Source organism: Chionomys nivalis, chromosome 17 (assembly GCF_950005125.1).
Source record: "Chionomys nivalis chromosome 17, mChiNiv1.1, whole genome shotgun sequence".
NCBI classification, from domain to species: Eukaryota; Metazoa; Chordata; class Mammalia; order Rodentia; family Cricetidae; genus Chionomys; species Chionomys nivalis.
Genome location: NC_080102.1, coordinates 10,751,832 through 10,775,922, shown reverse-complemented (window position 1 = coordinate 10,775,922; position 24,091 = coordinate 10,751,832). Strand labels below are relative to the sequence as shown.

Here is a 24,091-nt window from a genome sequence, read left to right as displayed (position 1 = left end):
TATTATTGTATCATTTGAAGTTACTTTATCAAAAGTATAAAGAAATCTTTGGCTAAATCACAGACAGACAGAAATACTGCATGAATTGTAGGAGTGCTAATTTTAACAGTCTATGACACTCAACTGTGGTCAAGAAAGTAACAGAAGACACCACAAGTGTTAAGAGATGCCCAGTGCTGTTTAAAAACTGAAGTCCATTTATTCATTACAGTAAATATGGGCACATTTTATTTAGGTAAATCATGTCGTTTTTACATTTCATATTTTAGTACATTATTACTTGTACAGATGTATGGCTTACCAATTTTTTTTTTTTAGTTCAAGGATTGTTTTGCTTTGTTCTTAATGTAAGGCCATATGATTATAATACCTTCATTAAAATTTATTCAAAATCTATAAAACATCAGTGTCATTCTCTCCTTCCCAACTTTTGTCTACTAGGGATGGTCCCGACCAAAATTCACCCCAGATCGGACAGTTCAGCGGCAATACTGCACTGGAATCAGTATACAGCACTTCCAATCAAATTCTAATCAAATTCCACAGTGACTTCACGACAAGTGGCTTTTTTGTGCTCAGTTATCATGGTTGGTATCATCTCAGTGTTTCCACTGCATTTGTACCATTTAAATTATCCTGAAAAATTGAATGCAATATATATTTATCTAATGGTTGAAAATATATTAAAATCGGACACTTTAGTCATCAGTGTAACTTATGCATTTCAAACACATTTACTGGCAAACCATGACCTCCTCTAAGTACTTAGGAACATTAATGTGTGAGCAAATGAATACAGGAAATAAATCAGCCAGTAATTACCCAGCGGAAAATAATCATTTTGCATGGAAACCAATAAAAGAGAACCAGCTGTTCATATTTTACTGCTTGTAATTTGGAAACAGCAATAGATTCTCTGTACGAAAATGTTTAATCTAGTCAACCTGCTGTGAATTTTTCTAAAATTAGCATCTAATATCTTTATGCTCTGGATCACATTACTCATCCATTTATACTCTTATTTTGAAACTGTATCTGTGCAAGAATCTTATACTTTTAGATTATGATTCCAAATCATTAAGTTCATAGCTTTAATCCCTGAGAAATTACTTATGGAGTCTCAATTTTGTTTGGCTATACACAATTGTTCTGAGTACTATCTTCAGAGCATTCACTTTTTGAAAAGTTATCATATTTTTCATAGAAATCTCCCTTTATATTTGTATATTTCAGACTAATTGTTTTCATTGCAAATAAAAAATCTTTATTTATAGTAATTGAATAATTTTATGAGCTATGACCATGGTCTTACAAAAACATTGTTTTTCCAAAATTTTATTGTAGTAATCTAAAATATTTCATAGGACCTATAATCGACTAAATTAAATGTGTAAAAGTTTTACAAAAAGAGACAATGAATAGCACTTTGCCCATTATATCAGTATACAATTTAATTTGTTATAATTTAATGCAAAGTAATGAACTATTTGACACTTAATGTTTGTGCTATGGAGAATCCAAACATATCAAATGTGATTGCATTTAAGACACTAAAATCACACTGACTGGAGAAACTGAGAACTGACTACATGATCCTTGAGCTGTTTAACTGAACATTTGTGTTCCAGTTGGATGATATATAGTTAGTGTCTCCATAGTGACCCTGAACATAGGGCTGCATGTTTACTGTAGTTTAGTTACTTAGACGGTGGGATGTTCTCCAGATACATCTGTAGTCTGCTCTTTTGGTTGCTTTACTAAAGCAGCCATTGATGCTGGGAACATATAGGCATAATCTGTCACTCAAATAATACATACTTTATTTGGTAGATAACTATAACTGAGGAACCACCAAGGGTGAAAATGAAATAATTAATTGGTAAATGAATCATCTTGTGCACACTTATTCTTTTGGTAAATTGCTACGAATGTATTTATCATTTTACAATTATTCCTGAATATGGAGGGAGTCTTCCTTAATAGACTGTCACTGTGCATAAGACAACCTGTGGAGACTCCAAAATTCTTATAAAATTGAAGGCACTGTCCAAGGGAAGATATTGCCAAATAAACAGATATCAAGCATGCAAGCACATGGGAAGCACAGGGATGCCAAAATGTGTGTATGTGAATGAGCATAGTATACAATTGTGGATTTACTTAGACATGTACATATTCAGGAATAATTGCAATCTGTCTAAGCAAAGCAAAATTTCCTTTACTAGTATTTTAATAAGTAAAAATTAAGCCAGTGATTAAGTAAGTAGATGTCTTGTCAAAAGCACATGCTATATTTTAATATTTTTGTGTTAATATATTTATCACCATGTCTGCTATTTTTTGTCTTACTGTCTTCTCTAGTCAAAGATCATCATCACATTGCTTTTATTATCAGAATTGGGTTTATTGGCTTGCTATAATTAGTAAGACAATGCACAAATGATGGATGCTATGGCATCTTAAAATCCACTGTAGGGAGATTGATGACATGTTTTGAGCTGTGTGAGACGGTTTGGTGGAAAGATTCAAAGAAGCATTGTTCTTTTCTAGATTAGGTGCGGCGCAGGCATTAGAGTAGTTTTATGATTTATCTTAGCACATCGTTTATTTGTCTTGATGGAGGAAAGGTCTATGTAATTGTAATTGGTTTAGGTATAATATTCCATTCTATGAGCTGAGGTTGCACATCCTTGCTCTAATATTAAGGCCTAAACAGTATTCAAGTTTCATAATTTTTATTACAGCAAGGTCTTGCTTACATCTTGCTCCAATAAGGTGAAATAATTACCTTATCTGGTGTTCATTCTTAGCAAAGCTGTTTGTATTCAGTAGAAGTCAGTTCCTATCAGATATACCACCTCCAAGCAGCAGATATACGCTTTTTTTTTAAGTGCTGAATATTCACAGTGGGTTGAAATGAGAGCTAATGATAGGTCTGCTATGTTACTGCAAAAGTCCCACAGGCTGTGGCGATGCATGAATAGAGAACAGAAACTGAGGCTGGCAAAGAGGAAGCTATCGCTGCTAATGCTCACTGCTATCTGCTAATGGGCAAGGAACTCAACCATAAAGAACAGCGGTCTTTGTTCCGGACTTTAATGGACTCTGCCGTGTCACAGTACCTTCAATTAGCCATGTGCTTAGGACAAGGTCTATTCTTGCAACAGACACTGGAATTTTCTTGTGATGATTCTGAAGGCTCCTGATACCTTTGTTCCCAGAGCTTTCTGTGACTACTTCTCCAGGAAAGCAATTAAAGCTATTTCCTGTTAATCTACCTCAGGATACAGGTTCTCCTCTTCTCCTTAAAGCCAAGGAGCAGTATTTGCTCCCCTTTCTGACAGTCTGACTAATTTAGACACAAAGTAGACACACTCATCTCAAATATTAATTGTGACTTTTCAAGTGACTTAAGCACAACAGAAGCACTTCTGTGGTTCATGTTAAATCATTAGCAGGTTTTCTCCAAATGTGATGTGTGTATATAGATATATGCATATGAATATTTCTATTTTTCATCTTTACAATTTGGGAAGCATTAGTTTCTTTCTTTCTTCTTTCTTTTTTTAGCTTTTTGAGACAGGGAGCTGTCTTTAGACAAAGCTTTAGCTTTGGAGCTTGTTCTGGAACTAGCTCTTTCTCCGTAGCTTTTTGGTTCCTGTCCTGGAACTAGCTCTGTAGACCAGGCTGGCCTCGAACTCACAGAGATCCGCCTGCCTCTGCCTCCCGAGTGCTGGGATTAAAGGCGTGTGCCACCACTGCCTGGCCTGGAACTAGCTCTTGTTGACCGGGCTGGCCCTCAAACTCACAGAGATCCACTTGCCTCTGCTTCCCAAGTGCTCGGATTAAAGGTGTGTGACACCATCTCCCAGCTAGCATTTTTTTTAAAAGAACTTTTACTACACTTTCAAGTGAAATTGTTTAATATTAGATGACTTTAAAAACAATACCGCTAAAAATTGCAAAACCTAGAACATAATTACCAACACCTCCGTGATCCCCACTGCAGAACTTTCTTATATCTACAGACTGTCATACTTGACCTAATATGAGTCAGCACTGAACTAACCCAGGGCTTTGTGTTTATAATGAAGTGAGAACATTATTTTTATCATCTATAAGGAATAGTATGCCCTTACTTAGCAAAAAGGTTATTTACTTGTGCTTTTTTGGTTTGGAGAAAAAAAATATGGCAATTTGCCTGGGTCCTGTTTTCCTCTTTGTAACAGCCTCTAATAGCTCGCTTGAATAGACATAGATAAATGTAGCATTCTTTTTTGGAATTGGGTTGGATGGTGCACTGCAAAGAAAATAGGAAATTAAAAATAACCGAAAAAAGTATGGCCAGAATCAAATTCTAAAGCAATTGTAAAAAGTAAATTTATTGGGCCAGACAACAGATATCCATGCACATCCAAACAGGGCACTTACTTAAATAATAGCTATCGTCAGAGATCCTGGAACACAGAATACAATACCACGATGTTGTTGTTAAAGAGCAAAATGATGCTTCAAAGCTGAATGACACACTAAACAAATTGCTTCCTTTGAGAAGAATGGAGATTGAGATCAATTGTGGATTTGAAAGCTGTAAAGAGTTAGTTTATGCATCTTTTCTCTTAGTAGTCATAAGTGGGAAAGTTTCTAAGGAGAGAACTCCATGAAAAGTGTGGAAGAAAGTATGTGCATAGACTATTTAAAATTTAGCTGACATCATTGATACTGCGTGGGTCAGCCCGTGACTGAATGTATTGATTTGTCTACCACTTTCACTGCTACAGGTCAACTTCTGTCTCCCACACAGACCCAAATACAGAGACTTAAGGTTGTTTGCAGTTTAGAAATAAGTTTTAACCCGTTTTAAACTAGTGATATTTTTGCTAGACCTTATTATCCTCTTCAGAAGTAATTGCAGCACACTTGTAATACATGAAATTATGTTAGTGTGATGGTAAATAATATTTTCTATGCAATTAAAATGACAATTAATAATAATTAAATCATTTCTCCTTTACTTCATCCTTCTGACTCCTCCCATGTCCCCTCCTTCCAACTCCTCCTATACTCTCCTATTCTCTCTCAAATCATGTGTGTGTGTGTGTGTGTGTGTGTGTATGCTAAGTATATTCAGTACTGGCTGCATGAATGTGATGTGATTTCATGGCACACCAGTTGGTAGTTGATAATCTATTGAAGGCTGATCCCTGGGGAGAATAAATTCTCTCAATCTTAGCAGTCACTAATTGTGGGTAATTCTTTGTGTTGAGGGTGGGGCTCTATGTGCTTCCTTCATTACAGTTCAGCATGTTTATTTGTACTGTAATTGTCTAGATCTTGTTCAGGCAGGGATAATGTTGAGATAGCATGAGTAGCTTCCTTATAATATGTAGGAGACACTAAAAGTCTCTCTTTTCTTCAAACTGTATTGAGTGTATAAAAGTAGATTTCATGCCAGGTGGTGGTGGCGCACACCTTTAATCCCAGCACTCGAGAGGCAGAGGCAGGCGGATCTCTGGGAGTTCGAGGCCAACCTGGTCTACAAGAGCTAGTTCCAGGACAGGAACCAAAAGCTACAGAGAAACCCTGTCTCGAAAAACCAAAAAAAAAAAAAAAAATAGATTTCATATTATGAAAATTGCCAGAGGGAGAATGAAGATGTGGAACCGAGAGTGGCTTATGTCACCTTGATAGAATATGATAGGTGAAGAGACCTTCTCTATTTAAGACAAATTATAAGAGAAAGCACAACAAGTTAAATGATAGCAATCTAGAAGTACTGTTATTTAGAACACAAAGTGTAGATGCTTTGTTAATGATACTAACACGGCAACTTTTTCAGAATTTTATGATGGTGTAATAGAGTAGTCTGTGGTAGGAGCTAGGCTGTTGGTATGTTCACTTTTTGCTGGCTTCTTTTGATCTGCCGGACTAGTTCTGTGGTTCTTAAGATCCAAATGTTCTTAAGAACTCGTCGTTTGTAAGGAAAAATATATGCTTGCTCCTAGTTTGAAAAAAAACCTTTACGCGTCCTTTCTAGTTGTAGTTATTGCTATTGTTATTGTAGAGAATTGTGCTTAAACTTTAGAGTTTTATTTAGTCTCAAATTAAAATAATTATAGTTCTCAAATATGGCCCACACGCTATTTTTATTTTCTCTAGCGCAGTTCTGTTTTTTTTCTTTCTGCTCACAGAACTTTTACACGCAATCATCTTGCTTTCTTTTCATTGTCTATTTATGTTGTCTTTTCTGGGATGTTTATTCTTCCCTATGTTCTCCTTCCTCCAAACATAAGCACACACACACACACACACACACACACACACACCTCACACCACCACTATTATCATTACCACCATCACTCAAACCTCTTTCTTCAATTAGTCAAATTCTACTGGTTGGTTGTTGGACTCACATCTTTCTCTTCCACTATCAACATGTGTATGAGAAGTAGTCAAAGTACCCCTTTCAGGTGCAGTTCTCAGATCACCCCACATGACACACAGTAGGAACCCAGTACTAACTTACTTGATGAACAACCTAATGAACCTCAATAAGTTCTGTACAAAAGTAAAGATTTGCCAAATCCTCCCATATATACTATCAATGAAGCAAGAACTAATAAAGGAAAGACAAAGGATGGATGAAGACAAGATTGTGAAACACTTACTGCTCAATATGAAGGTGACAGATTTTGGGCTAAGTTTCCCTAAGTGAAGATGGAGATAAACCATTGTATGTCAAATAAAAAGCTTCTTGGGTGATTCATAGGAAATACAACAGATCTCAAAAGTGGGACCAGGGAAAGTAAAACTAATAAGCATGCCCAATCTCAGACTGTAAACTCAGTCTGCAGCCCATGCCATTCAGTGTGTATTCATTGTAATCAATAATAAGGGGATGTGGAGAATTATTTTGACTCTTGTTCTTTTTTCTGCAATTGTAGAAGGAAATGTGTCTTAGCGTGAACCGACTAATTCATTCTTTCCTTTTGTGTGTGGAACTGTGTGGTGTGCATAAATACATGCTAGATAATATGCATGTGTAAGTAAGAGAGAGAATGAGAGAGAAACAGGACAAACACACACACACACACACACACATATGAGAGAGACAGAGTAAGTGGTAGAAGAGGAGAAATTTGCCTGTGTGTGAGTATGTATGTGAAAGCTCAAAGTTGAGGTTTGGTGTCTTTTTCAATCTCTTCCCCACATTATTGCTTAGGGCAATGTCCGTGAATGCACCCCCAGACCCACAATTCTAGCTAACTAATTCCAGATCACTTATTTCAGATAACTAGCTGACAATTTACACGTGGGTTCTGAGGGTCAGAGCTTTAGTCCTCATGGTTGAGGAACAATGACTTTGAATGCTGTTTAGATAATTTATCAACAGTTTAATGGCATGTAAGTCAGACACAAAGCATAAACAGTACACCGAATTCCTGTTTAATAATATTCATTATTAGTTTCATAGGATTTATGGAATAGCAATAATAACAACAGGAACTAGGGACTATAAAGCAACAGATAGTTGTTCTCCCCCTCATTATTTCACTGAATCTGGTCCTAAGTTGATGCTGCCCTTGTGGTCTTTGCATTTCAGTCTCACAAGTGATTCTGTTATAAGTGTACAGGTGTGTGGCACACCGCTTGACTAGAAATTTATCGTGAAATCTAGATTTCTGACTCCTTTATTTTTCTTTCTGTCCCTCACCTGTTACTTTTTCTTCCCTTCCCTTCTCATCTCTTCCCTTCCATTCTCCCCTTTCTATCTTTCCCTCCCTCCGTCTGTCCCTCCATCCATCCCTCCCTCCAATTTTCCATCCCTCCCTCCCTTCTTCCTTTCCTCCTTTATTTTCTTCCTAAAGACAGGCAGGCGAACTATGTTGTATATTTTTTGGGATTATTTTGTATTACAACATTCCTCCCTTCTCTTTCCTTTTTCCAAACACTTCTATATACTCCTCTTCACTTTCCTTCAAATTAAGTCTATCTTTTCAAAATTCAAATCACATGTACATATGAATTTGTACATACATATATTCCTAACTATAACTTATTGAGTTGATGTAATTAAATTTAATGATATAGCAAAGCAAGTCTCTGAAGCAGGAAGAGGAATCAGATTTGAGCTACAGTGTTCAAACTGTTCCATGCCTTCCCTGAAGGCTGTGTGAGGCCCTTTCTTGTCTCCTACCTTCTGGGTATCAGCCAGTAATCACTGCATTGTATTCTCAGTTTACATGTGAATCACTACAGTTTCTTCCTGAATAATCATTGCCTTGCCTCTCTTTCTCATTATTTCTTTTTATACGGATATGAGTCACCTAATTAAAACCTCACACTAATTCAGTATCACGGGAACTTAACTCGTATCTGCAGTAACTCCATTTCACACCACAATCTGAGATTCTAAGAAAGACACTGCTATTAAAGGACACTAATTCATCCTGGCATAGCAGGTATGAAATAGTGTTTTTCTACCCTGAGATACTGTTAGCGGAAACTTCAAATTCTAGGATTATGGTAAGGAGCAGACATTCAGAAACCGATGAAAAGTACTTTGTAAATTTCTTATTACTTGCTAATATTTTGTATTTTGCTTCAGTGTTAAAGGAGAAACAGATAAAACTGATTTCTTCTAGTTTTCCCAACTTCTTTCTTTTTCTTTTTAAAAATTTATTAGATTTTTTAAAAAATACCAATCCAAGTTTCAACTCCCTCCCCTCCTCCCATTCTCTCCACACACCCTCCCACCTCATCCTCATCCAGTCCTCAGAGAGGGGAAGGCACCTTTCTTTGTGGAAGGTTCAAGGCCATCCCTACTATATCTAGGCTGAGCAAGGTATACATCCAAAGAGAATAGGATCTCAAAAAGCCAGTACATGCAGTAGGGATAAATCGTGGTGTCACTGCTAGCGGCCCCTCTGTCTGCCCCAGCCATTCAACTGTCAACCACATTCAGAGGGACTAGTTTCATCCTATGCTTCTTCCTTCCCAATCTGGCTGGAGTTGGTGAGCTCCTGTTAGCTCAGATAAACTGTTTCAGTGGGTGAACCCATCATGTTCTTGACCTCTTTTCTCATATTCTCATTCCTTCCTCTCTTCACTTGAACTTTGGGAGCTCACTCCAGTGCTCTGATATGGGTCTCTGCCTTTGTTTCCATCAACTGTTGGATGAAGGTTCTATGGTGATATTTAAGATATCCATCAGTCTGACTACAGGGCAAGTCAAGGCCCCCTTTCCTCTATTACTTAGGGTCTTAGCTGGGGTCATCTTTGTGCATTCCTGGGAATTTCTCTAGATCCAGGTTTCAGCTAATCCTATAATAACCCCTCAATCAAGATATCTCTTTCCTTGCTCTTATCTCTGTCCTTTCTCCATCATGACTATGCCATTCCCTAAAGTTCTCTGTAACCCTCCCCATCACCCCTCCTCTTCTCCTTCTACCCTCCCTTCCGACCCCACCCCCATGCTCCCAATTTTATCAGACGATCTTGTCTGCATTCAATTTCCAGGTGGATCTATATATGTTTTTCTTTGGGTTCACCTTATTACTTAGCTTCTCTAGTATCATGAACTATAGGCTCAATGTCCTTCGTTTCTAGGTAATATCCAGTTATGAGTGAGGACATACCATATTCATCTTTTTGGATCTGGGTTACCTCACTCAGGATAGTGTTTTCTAATTCCATCCATTTGCATAGAAAATTCAAGTTGTCATAATTTCTTTCTTTTTTTTTTTAACCGCTGAGTAGTACTCTAATGTGTAAATGTGCCACATTTTCTTTTATCCATTCTTTAGTTGATGGGCATCTAGGTTGTTTCCAGGTTCTGGCTATTACAAATAACGCTGTGATAAACATAGTTGAACAAATGCTTTTGTAGTATGATTGAGGATATTTTGGGTATATGACAAAGAATAGTATTGCCAGATCCTGAGGTTGGTTGATTCCCAGTTTTCTGAGAAACCACCATACGGATTTCCAAAGTGGTTGTACAAGTTTGCATTCCCACCAGCAATGGATGCCTTTCTTATTTGGAACTCTACAGTCCATACCCGAATTGCTTCCTAGGCAGATCCTACTTAGCTTCCACCTAAGGTGATTTCTAACCCACAGATGCCTTCATTATATTTTCATTTTTTAAATTCTAAATATTGAAGACATTTTAGAAAAGAATACTTGTTTGTTCTGAAGCTCTCTGCATCTTCAGAAAACCCACATCCTGCTATCCATTTAGCTCATATTTGTGGAATTATAGACAGAGTGATGCCAATTACCAGGCAAAAAGACAGTTTAACAATTATCTTCCCTCAGGTGAGTCCACCTGGAGTCTTAAACTATGAGCAATTAGGCAAATTTATGGGTAATATTTAATTTCAAAACCAGGCACAAATATGTGTGCTATACATAAAACATGATTCATTGACTTGATGTTTGTACTGTAAAGGACAAAGCCACCAAGGATCATAAGAGACATGATTAGCTTGTTGTTGTAGATTTGGAAATTGAAGCATAAAGTTAGAAAAGAAATGAAGCCAAAGGAATTAGTGAAATCACCAAGATGGAGATAGAAAAACTTGATTCAAAAGAAGTTTTGTCAGGAGGCAGAGGCAGGTGGATCTCTTTGAGTTTGAGCCTAGTCTGGTGTATAAAACAATTTCCAGGTTATCCGGGACTGTTTGTTATACAGAGAAAACTGTCTCAGAAATAAACAAACCAACAAAAAAGAACAAAAAATAAATATCTTTCGGCTGTCACATCTATAAATAAGGGAAAATTATTAATTTTATTAAAGTAATAAGAACATTGTACTGGAGTCCCTACGTGGCCACATTGTGATTCTTTAGCTTCATGGGTTGTGTCCTATGAAATTGATGGTAACTGATAACAGAACAGAGCAAAGCAGACTTTAGCTCAAAGCATCCCTTTGGAGTTGTGGAAATAGCATGGCCCTCATCAATAGTAATTCACAACATCTGGTCTATTGCACAGTAAAACTGAATAAGGTAACTAATTTTCTGCATGTTCCATAAATGACAGAAACCGTGTCTAATGTGCTATACTTCATAAAAACAATGAATAATTCATTTTTTACGACACCTATGGAAGGCAAAATAAGCTTCATGTAGACATGCACTTTGTTACATTTTCTGAGTTGATCTTTTTTCTGTATTACATTCAAAGAAAATTTCCTAAGTATAGACCATAAGTGTTTTCCTGTGTACTCTTCCATTATTTGTCTGTCTATATTTTTAAATCTCTTCATTATTTTCTTACAGTTATTTTGAAATTCCCCTTTTTGTCCTTACTAACCTGGATATTGGCTAGCCAATTAACCTTTTATAAAATGGATCTTGGTAAGATGACAGCGATGATTCAGTAAGAATTCGTCACTAAAGTTTATGTGCAAGGTTTTTCCTCCTGAATCTGTAATGTTCTCTAGGTGTTGTAACCCTTTAGAAATAGGAAAAGATGCCAGGCAGTGGTGGCACACGCCTTTAATCCCAGCACTTGGGAGACAGAGGCAGGCGGATCTCTGGGTGTTCGAGACCAGCCTGGTCTACAAGAGCTAGTTCCAGGACAGGCTCCAAAGCTACAGAGAAACCCTGTCTCGAAAAACAAAAATAAATAAATAAATAAATAAAACGAAAAGAAATGGAAAAAGATTACTTGTTTTCAGCAGTTATTCCAATAATTTCCTCTTGCATATGGTCTTCGATGCTCCAGGAATATTCTTGCAACAGGTGAGATATTGAAGATGTAGTCTTTAAAATAAGAGGACATTTACATGCTCTCACTATTCATATACTTTGACATGCTGTATAAATCAGTATGTTTTTATGTCATATTCTCTTCATATATCCACCTTTTTATTTTAGTAGAAAAATCTATCATGTGAAAAAAAAAGCACACACATTCATTTGCCTCAAGTACAAACCAATGAAGAACAAATTAGCATGACTGCAAAACTTGACAGAAAAATAAGATTTTAATCAAATAATAAAATATTATTGATTTTAGGTATCATTTTGAGTTAGTTTCCATGAGGCTTGGATTCAGAGACATTTTTGACAGTTTTTAAATGGTACCGAATACCAATTTTAACTAGGAATATGACTTTTAAAAGTGACAAGACACTATATTTTACACACATGTATCTCACATGTTCAATAATGTCCCAGGATGAGGTAATATTTGAAAGTTAGATGAAGTAGGTTCACACAGAGCTTGATCACACACAATAGCTATGTGATTTGTGTACATTTTCGCCTCCTTTTATTAGTTTTCTATTTGGTCAAATGGAAATCATTATAGAGCTAGTTACACAGATACAACATAAAATTTTGCGAAGGTCAATTAGGATACTAATAGCTTGGTACTTATAATACTGCCTTAAAAGACCTACAAACTGAGCTGTTATCTGATGTCAGTCAGTTCCTTAAGTGCAAGGAATTCAATGATGTACCTTGAGAGTTGAAAATACTGATCAAATAAAGACACAAATACATGTTTCTAAAATGTGATTACTCCAAGAAATACAAAGAAAAAGAAATGATAAGGTGTTATAAATCATGTAACATGAATGAAGGGGCAGAAATACAGTATGACATAAACTATTCTCACAATTAAAGAACTAATTGTTTTCTCCCTTGGTTGTAGTCTTATTTTTAAATGAGTAACTGAAAGTTAATGAATAAAAGTATATTTCATTCTTTCAAAGCCTTGCATAATTTTTGATACATGGAGTTTTCTCCAAAAAGGAATAAACAACTATTGTTTATTTTTATAGCCTACCAACTAAGAGTGTGTCAGCCTCCACCACCTGTACCTAATGCAGAAATTTTGACAGAAGATGATGAATTTGAAATAGGTAAAGTATCTAAAGTTACTTTTAAATAGTACACTCATAGCAGAACTATCTTTCTTAAAAGAAAAAGCTAAGCACAAGTACAGCAGCCTGTGGGTTGAAGGATTTGTTGCGATTATGAACGAGGTAAAACCCTCTAAAGAAGAATAGAAACAGTGAAAGCTGTTTGTCAAGGGCATATTAGAACTGTGTTGTGAGCTTGAAGAAATGCCATGCTTGGATCCCTTAGTAATAAGCAATAGTATGACAATCTTCTTTAATTGGACCAGTTTGGAAGGATCATACTTATGGGAAGCAAATGAGTTCCTTACGGCAATTGCTTCTATGTAGCTAATGTCCCTCATCAAGAATACATGAGAAGCTTACTCCTGCCTTCATTTAAGGTAGATCCATGCTACCAGGCCCTGTTTGTTCGATGTTTAAGAGTCAACCCTGCTTATAATTGATAGACTTTTTTACATTGATTAAAAATAAATAAATGAAAATAATTCTGGTCTTAAAATAAAAGCATCATTCAGCTACACATTGTAGCTTGTCTGAAAGCCCCGTTTTTCTGTTAACAGGTGATATTATCAGATATCAGTGTCTTCCAGGATTTACGCTGGTTGGCAATGCAATTCTGACATGCAGATTGGGAGAGCGGCTTCAGATGGATGGGGCACCTCCAGTTTGTCAAGGTATGAGTGTTTTGCAGTTTTTTTGCTTATTTACTTTTTTTTTTTGAGACAAGTTCTTGCCCGATAGCCCAGGATGGCCTCAGACTTGAGTTTCACCTGCGTCTGCATCCTGAGTGCTGGGATTACACACGTTGCGACTTTTAACTTGTGGTTATTAACTCCTTAAACCTTTCTTTTATGCTTATGGGAGAAAAGACAAAATTTCACAGAGCTGGGCAGTGGTGGCACACGCCTTTAATCCCAGCACTCGGGAGGCAGAGGCAGGCGGATCTCTGTGAGTTCGAGGCCAGCCTGGTCTACAAGAGCTAGTTCCAGGACAGGAACCAAAAGCCATGGAGAAACCCTGTCTCGAAAATCAAAAAAAAAAAAAAAAAAAAATATTTCACAGAAAATGTGTCATTTCAGTATTGAATACTTGCCTGATAATATGATTTTGAGGTATATAATTCATATTGAGTATTTTTAATTCAATGATTTCTCAGTAGTGCTAATTAAAAAGTTGTTTCATTCTTCTGAGATTTAATTATTTTATTAGTCTGAAGTCAGTTCCTCCTATGCAGTGTTTTTCCTCTACAGGTGTGATTAAGGGTAGAAAAAAAAGGAAAAAACAAACCAAACCAAAACAAGTACCAAATAAACATGGAGGTAATAATTCCTTTTATTAGGAAAAAAATATTCTAATCACTAGCTGTATAATCCTTTAGTTACTACATGTTAAGAATGAGAAGATTTGGATTCCACAGACAGAAACACACACCAAAGCAAAACAAAACAAAAATCAACCAACTTTTTATGGGCTTTGCTATATAAGCATTGCAGTGTAAGACCATGGCAGTCCCCCAAGTGACAGCCGAGGAGGCTATAGAATAATGGAAGTAACTCATTGTGGGTCAGATACAGTTTGATGGATGCATGTTACTCTGATTTTCAAATATGCAATGAAAGTTGTCGGAGAAAAAAAATAGGGGAAGGATGGTCTACTGTTCATTGAATATTCAGAGAGACATATAAAAGAACTGGACAGGGATCTAAAGGAATTTACTGTCCTACCAAGACAGCTAAGGAAGGAATTTGAAAGACTAATATAATTAAGATGTTCAAACATCATTTATGATTGATTTGTGCTGGTCATAAATCTAACTCATTGTAACTGATTATAAATGGTGGCTAATTTGAAGAAAATTAAGCTATTTTATTATGCCCCATTAGGGTTTCTTGGCTTACTTTCTATATTGGAACTTTTCTGACATGTTCCCTGAGGAGTATCATAATTGTTACTATAATACCTAAAACAGAAACAAAGAGTCCATTGTGATTCATATTTGTATTCTTGACACATTGAAGACTAATGCAAGAGGATTACCCACAATTTATAAGCTAACCTGGGCTATATACAGAGGTTGAAGTCAGTCTGAACTACAAAGTAAGACAGTCCCTCAAAAGACAGCAAAACATTGTTTATTATTCTAATTATGCTATATGTAGGGATTAGTATTTGATTTTCTACCTTGGAATCCTTATGAAATGATGAAGGTTATTTAGAAGAGGGTTTTGGTATAGTGAATAACTTGTTACATTGTGAGAATGTCTTATTGTCCTAGTCAAGGATGCCAGAACCTTTTGAGTTTGAGTATTCATTCTGTAGTCTGTAACTTGTATCAGAAATGAAGGTGTCATGCATGCAAGTGTTTCCTCCATAGAAGACGTTTCTGTAGCCATTTAGGATTATATAGGATGCATATTCAGGAACAGATACAAACAAATGGAAAAGTTAGGGTTTCTTCCTCTCAGGAGATAGTGCATGGGGAAATACTTCAACATGAGTTAAAGATGTGAGGAGTCAGAGCCGTGACATGACTGCGTTCTTAGGTCAACACATATAAGCTAAGTTCTAGCCTCTTGGAAAGAGAGTTTCTATGTTTGGATAAAAATTTCTTAAATGAAAATACACAAACTAATCTCGGCAACCTTTGTGTTTCACGGTCCATCTTTTCCATGTTTTCGATGTCTCAGTTCTAAAACCAGAATTTTCTTTAGATTAATTACTATAAATCTTATTCTGTCTCCTGTAGAAAATGCAAAGCAAATTCAATAACACTTGAGGGATTCAATAAAATTAATTATTAATCGATCATTGTTTGGAATAAGTCTATGGACTTTCTTTATGAAAGCATTAGTTGACAATATGTTTCAGACTTACCAGTTTTAAGTTAAATTTAACAAACTTAGCAAAATACTTATTCCTTTTAAATTTTCTAGAACACATCTACTATACCATTTTTAGTCAATTTATAAATTATTTTATATTTTCATTTTTTTCTAAAAGAGGCAACATTACTTTCATGTTGAACTCTAGATCCAACATAGAATTAATAGGACATTTATCACTATACTTTATAGTCACTTTCAAAGATCTGAAAATTAGTTCTGGTCCATTTTCTTTTCAAATATTCCAAGTTTTCCACAGTTAGAGTAGCTTTACATGTATACAATTAACTATTATTTATTTTTATTCTTGTATTTTTCGAAAACATTAACTCAAAAATGTTAAATTGTCCAAAATATTAAACTGTACTTCAGAAATTATGAGTATTATCGAGCGGTGGTGGAACACACTTTTAATTCCAGCTCTCCAGAGGCAGAGGCAGGCGGATCTCTGTGAGTTCAAGGCCAGCTTGGTCTGCAAGAGCTAGTTCCAGGACAGGCTCCAAAGCTACAGAGAAACCCTGTCTTGTAAAAACAAAATGAACAAAAAAAAAAAAAAAAGGAAAAAAGAAGAAGAAGAAAAAGAAAAAGAAAAAAGAAAAAGAAAAAGAAAGGAAGAAATTATGAGTATGGTAAAAATTTATCTATTTTATTAAATTCCACCCAGTATATTTGATGTTTTAAAGTTTAATTATTAGCCGGGCGGTGGTGGCACATGCCTTTAATCCCAGCACTCAGGAGGCAGAGGCAGGCAGATCTCTGGGAGTTTGAGACCAGCCTGGTCTACAAGAGCTAGTTCCAGGACAGGCTCCAAAAACACAGAGAAACCCTGTCTCGAAAACACCAAATAAATAAATAAATAAAAATAAAGTTCAATTATTTAAACAAATTATTAAGCTAAGGACTTAATTATTTTGATGGCTTGAGTTCTAATACCAAAACTGTAAAATGAATGTACACTAGTTGAATTAGGAAGTGGTCTGCAGTTTATGACCCAATTAAAATTTTAAAAATTTTGTGTCTAGCCTGTTTGAATGCTCACCTTCCTAGACCTGGATGGAGGAGGGAGAACCTTGGACTTCCCACAGGGCAGGGAACCCTGACTGCTCTTCGGACTGGAGAGGGAGGGGGAGAGGAGTGAGGGGAGGGGGAGAGGAGTGGGGGGAAGGGGAGAGAAGTGGGGAGAGGGGGAGGGAAATTGGAGGAGGGGAGGAGGCAGAAATTTTTTCAATAAAAAAATATAAAAAAAAGAAAAAATTTTGTGTTCCATTGTTCTCTTGATAGTTAAGTGTCCTACTTAAAACATTGAAGTAGGGTATAGTCTTAAGTTAAAAACATTTAACACTGTTATATACTGGGTGGTTTATTATAGTAATGTCGTTCATTTTCATAGAACATTTTAGTTTATACTAGCTCTAATACTGTTTGTTATTTATAAATTTATTTATGCACAACATGATACATAGTGAACAACACTATACTGAAAACCCTATGATCTACTATTTATTTTTAAATGACGTATTTGGAATAATAAAGGCCTAATACTTACATTATTCTCTATTTTAAAACCAATATTAAAATAGATATCTCTACTATTTGTTCAAATATACAAATTATATGAAGCCGAGATTAAAATTCATTGACTCTGGGTGGAGGTAGGAGAACATAAATACATTGTTTTGTCATTCTAAGAATGTACTATTTTGAAGAAGCAATATGACTGGAGAATTTGTGTTTTAGCCAGCATCTAGGAGCTAACATCAGGAGCTGCAAGATACCTGGTGACTAGGAACCATATAACGTCCTTATGGCTAATCACTTTCCCGAGACCAGAAAGAAATTTTCATGAAATAAGCCTTGAGACAGTGGTATTTTGTTATTGGACCATGCACCCTAGAGGGCTGAAAGTTTAGAATGAGAAGAAATTGAGTTGAAAGTAAGGAGAATAAAGTATGGGCAAAATATAGATAGTGAGTCAGAGGCAAAGATACAAGGGCAAAAAAGTAATTAGGGAAATGTGAAGAAGTAAAAGAACTAAACACACTGTCTTTATACATTTATTTACCATAAAGAAGGCAATTTCAATGTAATGGAAAGAAGAAAAAAATACAATAAATTTTTAGGCCTCCATGATATATTTACATAGCACTTTAAAAAATGTAATTTAACACAAATTCCAGCTACCATCTTCTTTTTGTTCATGAATGTAAAACAATCATTTGGTATTAAAAATACAACTTCTGTTTATATTTTAAAATATTAGTAATGATGCCCTCTTTCACAGTGCTCTGTCCTGCCAATGAATTACGACTGGACTCGACAGGAGTCATACTGAGTCCTGGATATCCTGACAGTTACCCAAATCTGCAGATGTGTGCCTGGAGCATCTCAGTGGAAAAAGGCTATAACATCAGCATGTTTGTAGAATTCTTCCAGACGGAAAAGGAGTTTGATGTTCTTCAGGTGTATGATGGTAACCATGGGTCATATTTCCTGGATATTCACAAATTCAGTGGAAACACATAAATGTTCAGTATAAGCAACTTCTTACGCTACTTTTATCTTATAGACATTGCTTTAACCTCATGGACTCCATTCAATATGAGAATTGTTGTTAGTTTGATAATTTTTATGTGTTACAGTTTAAAGAATCCATTAAAGTGCTCAGGGAAATCATCTTGTATTAGGTTTCCCTTACTGATGAGGAACATTGAGTATAAAACCACTTTAATATTCCATACTATTTTAAGCATACGAACACTGAAAATAAATGGGAATGCATTTATTTATATCTATATTCCATTATTTTCTCTCTAAAGGACCAAATATTCAGAGTCCAGTGCTTATTTCCCTCAGCGGAGATTATTCAAATGCTTTTAATGTAACAAGCAATGGTCATGAAGTATTTCTTCAATGGTCCGCAGATCATGGCAATAACAAGAAAGGCTTCAGGATAAGATACATTGGTACGTGATGTTTAGAATTTTAGCAACTATCTTACTTCCGTCACTGTGGAAACTATTATTAAAGAGTTAAGATGGAATTAAGAGTTAAGATGGGTTGGAGCGATGTCTCAGCAGTTAAGAGCACTGACTTCTGTTCCTGAAGACCCAGGTTCAATTCCCAGCACATACTTGGCATCTCACAACTGCCTGTAACTCCAGTTCTAGGACATCTAACACCCTTACACAGATATCTGTGTAGACATATATGCAGGCAAAACACCAACACATATGAAATAAATATAAATAAATTTAAGTAAAGCTCAGCAGTTTAGAATATGTATTGACCTTGCAAGTGCCTGTATTCCTTTTGTATGTTGGCTCACAACTTTCTGTATCTCCAGTTATAGGAGATGTGACAGCCTCTGTTGATCTCATCTTGTAGTAGTCACATGTTGAGTATACGTACAAGCACGCAGACAAACAGTTATACACAGAAAATAAGATAAACAAGTCAAAAACAGACAGAGGAATCTAGATAATATTCAGTTTTAAATAAATAAGAATTACAGACCATCCATTTATGATTTTTGAATAATTTGGGGTAATATCTCTGTGCCTGAATTTCATTCTGTGAATTCCACCCTCTCCTTTAATTAATTATCTAAAACATTAGTGACTTCTTGTGGGGGAATCAAGTGTGATTGGGGTACATTTTATGAAATTCCCAAATAATAATAAAAATATATTGGGGAAAAAAGCTTATAAGGTATTTCTTGAATTTGGTGATACATCGCAGAGCTTTTGGTCATCCACAGGTGACAGAATGCACTAAAAAGCAGACTTGTAGATGACAGTAAACATTGTGAGAGAGTGGGGGTAGCCAAGCATCCTACAAGCCATGTGAGTGCACATTGTAAAAGAAACTAAAATATACAATCACCATTGAAATAAAACAACAACAGGCTTACTCTTAAGTCAGCATTAATTGCATAGCTGTTCATAAACTTGGATGACAGAGAACGTCTAGTTGTTGATTAAGCAGTGATCACTCTTTCCTCTGGAAAGCCTTCTACTGCAGCACCCCGGAATCGCCGCCCCACGGATACATCATCAGCCAAACAGGCGGACAACTGAACAGTGTGGTGCGTTGGGCCTGTGATCGAGGCTTCCGACTGGTTGGGAAGAGCAGCGCCGTGTGCAGAAAGTCCTCCTATGGGTATCATTCGTGGGATGCACCAGTCCCTGCCTGCCAAGGTGAAGTATCTCATCCTCAAACAGAAAGAGGCATTAATAAACGATTGACCTTACCTTTTTTAGTGTTAAGCAGAAAATGGACATTATCAAGCTTACATATTTAGAAGCAAATCATAGAGACATTCCTGGAAATGGATTTATTTCCATAAAATTGACTTTGAGAGGCACAAAGTGTAATAACTTTTATTGGATGTTATATGATTAATTTGCCATATGCTTCTTTTTAAAAAAAAAATTATCCAGAAACACAGTTACTTTGTAGAGAAAAAAAAAAAGATGGAAAATGAGTTAGTGTATATGAAGGTAGTACCTAGAATATATAAGAACATCATAGATTTTAGTTCAACACCACAGGTTTTTGTTTTTTGGGAAAAAAATTATGAGAAAAGCTCTAGGTAATATCTGGTTATATAATATCCTATTTGTGGTTTTATGACTCAATAGGAATATATATCTCATTCTCATTTGTAATTTCTTAAAAAACAAAATACTCTGTGATATCTGGATCTTATGATACCAAATGACAAACTTGTTAATCATAAAATATAATGTAGTGGAGTTCTTGAATTAAGGTAGTATAATTAAGCCAATAAACTTAAACCATACAAAATAATGGCATACTACTTAATCCTCTACCCACCTTCTTGCCCAGGAAAGGATTTTTCTGTATTGTCCTGGCTTTGATGGAACTCTCTTTGTAGAGCAAGCTGGCCTTGAACTCAGAGATCTGCTTGCCTCTTCCCTTCCAAGTCTTGGGATTAAAGATGTGCACCACCACCATTTGACTTAAAATGCATTATTATTGCATATATACATACAAAAAATTATATATACAAATACATTCACATATGCATACATATGTAGATGCATTATGAATTATATATGCATATAATCTAGAACATAAAAATAAATGAGTTGTAACTAGCATCTAATTTGAGAGAGAGCTTATAGAAAGGCTGACTGTAAAATTGGTCAATATTCTGAAGACTAAATTGCCAAACAACTGCAATATTTTCTTGTATTTCCCTAAATTAAAATTTCTGGTTCATGGGAAATTAGCTCATAGATAGATAGATAGATAGATAGATAGATAGATAGATAGATAGATAGATAGATAGATAGATGACGTGAAATAATTGTTGTTTCCTTATCCTATCAATGTAGAAAACAGTAACCTAACTTAGTTTTCTGGGTAACATCATTTCTCTAGCCAGTCAACAGAAGCACTGACATGCAAATTAGGTGTACTGAACTTCAATGCATCTACTTGCCTTTGACCAATGAATAGTAGAATATATCTTTATTGTAAGCAATTGTTTTGGCTATCCTGGGTTTTTCATTTTTCCATATGAAGTTGATTATTATTCTTTCAAGGTCTGTGAATAATTGTGTTGGAATTTTGATGGGGATTGCATTGAATCTATAGATTGCTTTTGGTAGTATTTTCATTTTTTTTATTATGTTGATCCTACCTATTCAAGAACATGGGAGATATTTCAATTTTCTGGAATCTTCTTCATTTTTTTTCTTCAAAGACTAAAAGTTCTTGTCAAAGAGATCTTTCACTTCTTTGGTTAGTGTTATCCCAAGAAATTTTATGTTATTTGTGGCTATTGCAAAAGTGATGTTTCTCTGATATCTTTCTCAGCCTCTTTATCATTTGTATATAGGAGAACTAATGATTTTTTTGAGTTGATCTTGTATCCTGCCACATTACTGAAGGTATTTATCAGCTGTAGGAGTTCTCTGGTAGAGTTTTGGGGGTCACATATATATTATCATATTATCTGCAAGTAACGAAAGTTTGACTTCTTCCTTTCCAATTTGAGTCCCCTTGATCTCTTTTTATTTTTGTCTTATTTCTATAGCCATAACTTTAAGAATGATGTAGAATAGATATGGAGAGAGTGGGCAGCCTTGTCTTGTTCCTGATTTGAGTTTCTCTCCATTTAATTTGACATTTGCTGTTGGCTTGCTGTATATTGATTTTATTACGTTTAGATATGTTCATTGTATCCCTGATCTCTCCGAGACATGAAGGGGTGTTGAATTTTTTCACATGCTTTTCCAACATCTAATGAGATGATATCATGTTTTTTCTTTCAGTTTATTTATATGACAGATTACAGTGACAGAATTTTGTATGTTGAACCATCCCTGCATCTATGAGATGGAGTTGACTTGTTCATAATGGATGATTTTTTTTGATGAGTGCTTGGATTCAGTTTGCCAGTATTTTATTGAGTATTTTTACATCTATGTTCGTTGAGGGAGATTGGACTATAATTCTCTTTCTTGGTTGAGTCTTTGTGTCGTTTCGGTATTGGGGTAATTTTAGCCTCATAAAAAGAGTTTGGCAATGTTCTTTCTGTTTCTATTATGTGAAAAACTTTGAGGGGTATAGCTCTTCTTCCAAGTTCTGCTAGAATTATGCACTAAAACCTGAGTTTTTTTTTTTTTTTGGAGGCTTTTGACGACAGCTTCTATTTCCTTGGAGGTTATAGATCTATTTAAATTGTTCACCTGTTTTTGATTTAATTTTTCTATCTGGTATCTATCCAGAAAATTTCCCATTTCTTTTACATTTTCCAATTTTGTGGAGTACAGGTTTTTTTAGTATGACCTAATGATTCTCTGGATTTTCTCAGTGTCTGTTGTTATGCCCCCCTTTTCATTTCAGATTTTGTTAATTTGAATGTTCTCTCTCTGTCTTTTGATTATTTTGAATAAGGACTTGTCTATCTTTTTTATTTTACATACCAATTCTGGTTACTACACACTCCCCTTCTCCCATTCCCTCCACCTTTTCCCCCACAATGCCTATAGTAGGAGCCCCAAGGTCCTCCCTACTATATATAGGCTGAGCAAATTATTCTTCCAGAGAGAACGGGTTCCAAAAAGCCAGCACAAGTATTAGGGCAAAATCCTGGTGCCACTGCCAGTGGCCCCGTAGTCTGCCCCAGCCATACAATTGTCACCCACATTCAGAGCTTCTAGCTTGTTCCTATGCTGGTTCCTTCCCTCTCTGGCAGGAGTTAGTGAGCTCCCATTAGTTCAGGTAAGCTGTTTCAGTGGGTATCCCCAGCATGGGGTATATAATATCACATTTCACATGTTATATCACATTATTTTGTCTTTAATTGACAGTTTTCTATTACAATTAACAATCTGAAGCCTAGTAGAAAGGAAAGGTATTAACCTTGTAAAATTACACATTATTTGTTTTCAAAACCACCTTTGTCTTTCTCACAAAACTGATCTCTTATTTTGATTAAAACATTTAAAAAGATTATTTTGTAAAAATGTGTTTGTGGTATGTTTGACCTATGTGTTTAAATACTTCTAAGTAAGTCACTGGAAAGAGTTGCTTATGTAGTACAAACTTTTAATGCCACTTCTGTTTACATTCTTCAATGAATTATTCTCCTTGCTTGTCAATGTCTTAGATATCCTAACATTTACTTACATGAATTTTAGTTACACAACATGAGCAAGTTATAACTAGAAAATTTCTTTGGCTCTCTGTGTTGGCATTTCATTAAACAAGTTTTTCTTTTGGAATGTCAGATAGCCACTGATTGACAAGCATACAGGAACCAATGTTAAAATGGGAACAATTCCATTCCATTATACAACTAGGCACTGTTGTTATGAGGTGTTGGGACCATTTGGAGTCCGGGCCTTCAGCTGCTCTTCCCTGCTAGAGCCTTCTGATTGGAGTTACTAAAAGCTGTGCCTTGCCTAGAAGATCAGAGGATAAGGTTTTCACCTGCTGGCCCACTTGACTGCTGGGTATTTAAGCCTCCATGGTGCTATTTAAAAAAGAGGCTTCTTACCAGTCATTAGATGTCTGTGTGTCTGTCAGTCTTTCTGTGTGTGTTTGTGTATTTCAACCTCCAGCCCCTTGCCTGAAGCTTGCGAACTGAATTGTAGTGCAAAGAGCGCAGACAGGGGGCACAGTGCTCAGCAATGAGGAAGCAGTGGCTTTGCAATCCTTGTCCCCCACCCCAATATAGTACCTTCTATGGATTACTTGAGAATTTCATACAATGCACCATGATCATTCCCACTTTCCATTCCCAAGTCCACCACCCCACCCTTGTTCCCCAGCAAAAAAGAAAAAAAAATAATATACC

General features: G+C 35.8%; 1 protein-coding gene across 1 annotated transcript in view; it reads left to right on the top strand.

The window, feature by feature from the left end:
* Csmd3 (CUB and Sushi multiple domains 3) overlaps positions 1–24,091 on the top strand; it is a 916,841-nt gene that overhangs the window by 824,892 nt on the left and 67,858 nt on the right. The window contains exons 45-50 of the mRNA XM_057791849.1: positions 442–587; positions 12,797–12,877; positions 13,438–13,551; positions 18,041–18,229; positions 18,576–18,722; positions 19,767–19,955. Coding sequence (XP_057647832.1) covers positions 442–587; positions 12,797–12,877; positions 13,438–13,551; positions 18,041–18,229; positions 18,576–18,722; positions 19,767–19,955 — 866 coding nt within the window. The remainder of the gene's footprint in view (positions 1–441; positions 588–12,796; positions 12,878–13,437; positions 13,552–18,040; positions 18,230–18,575; positions 18,723–19,766; positions 19,956–24,091) is intronic.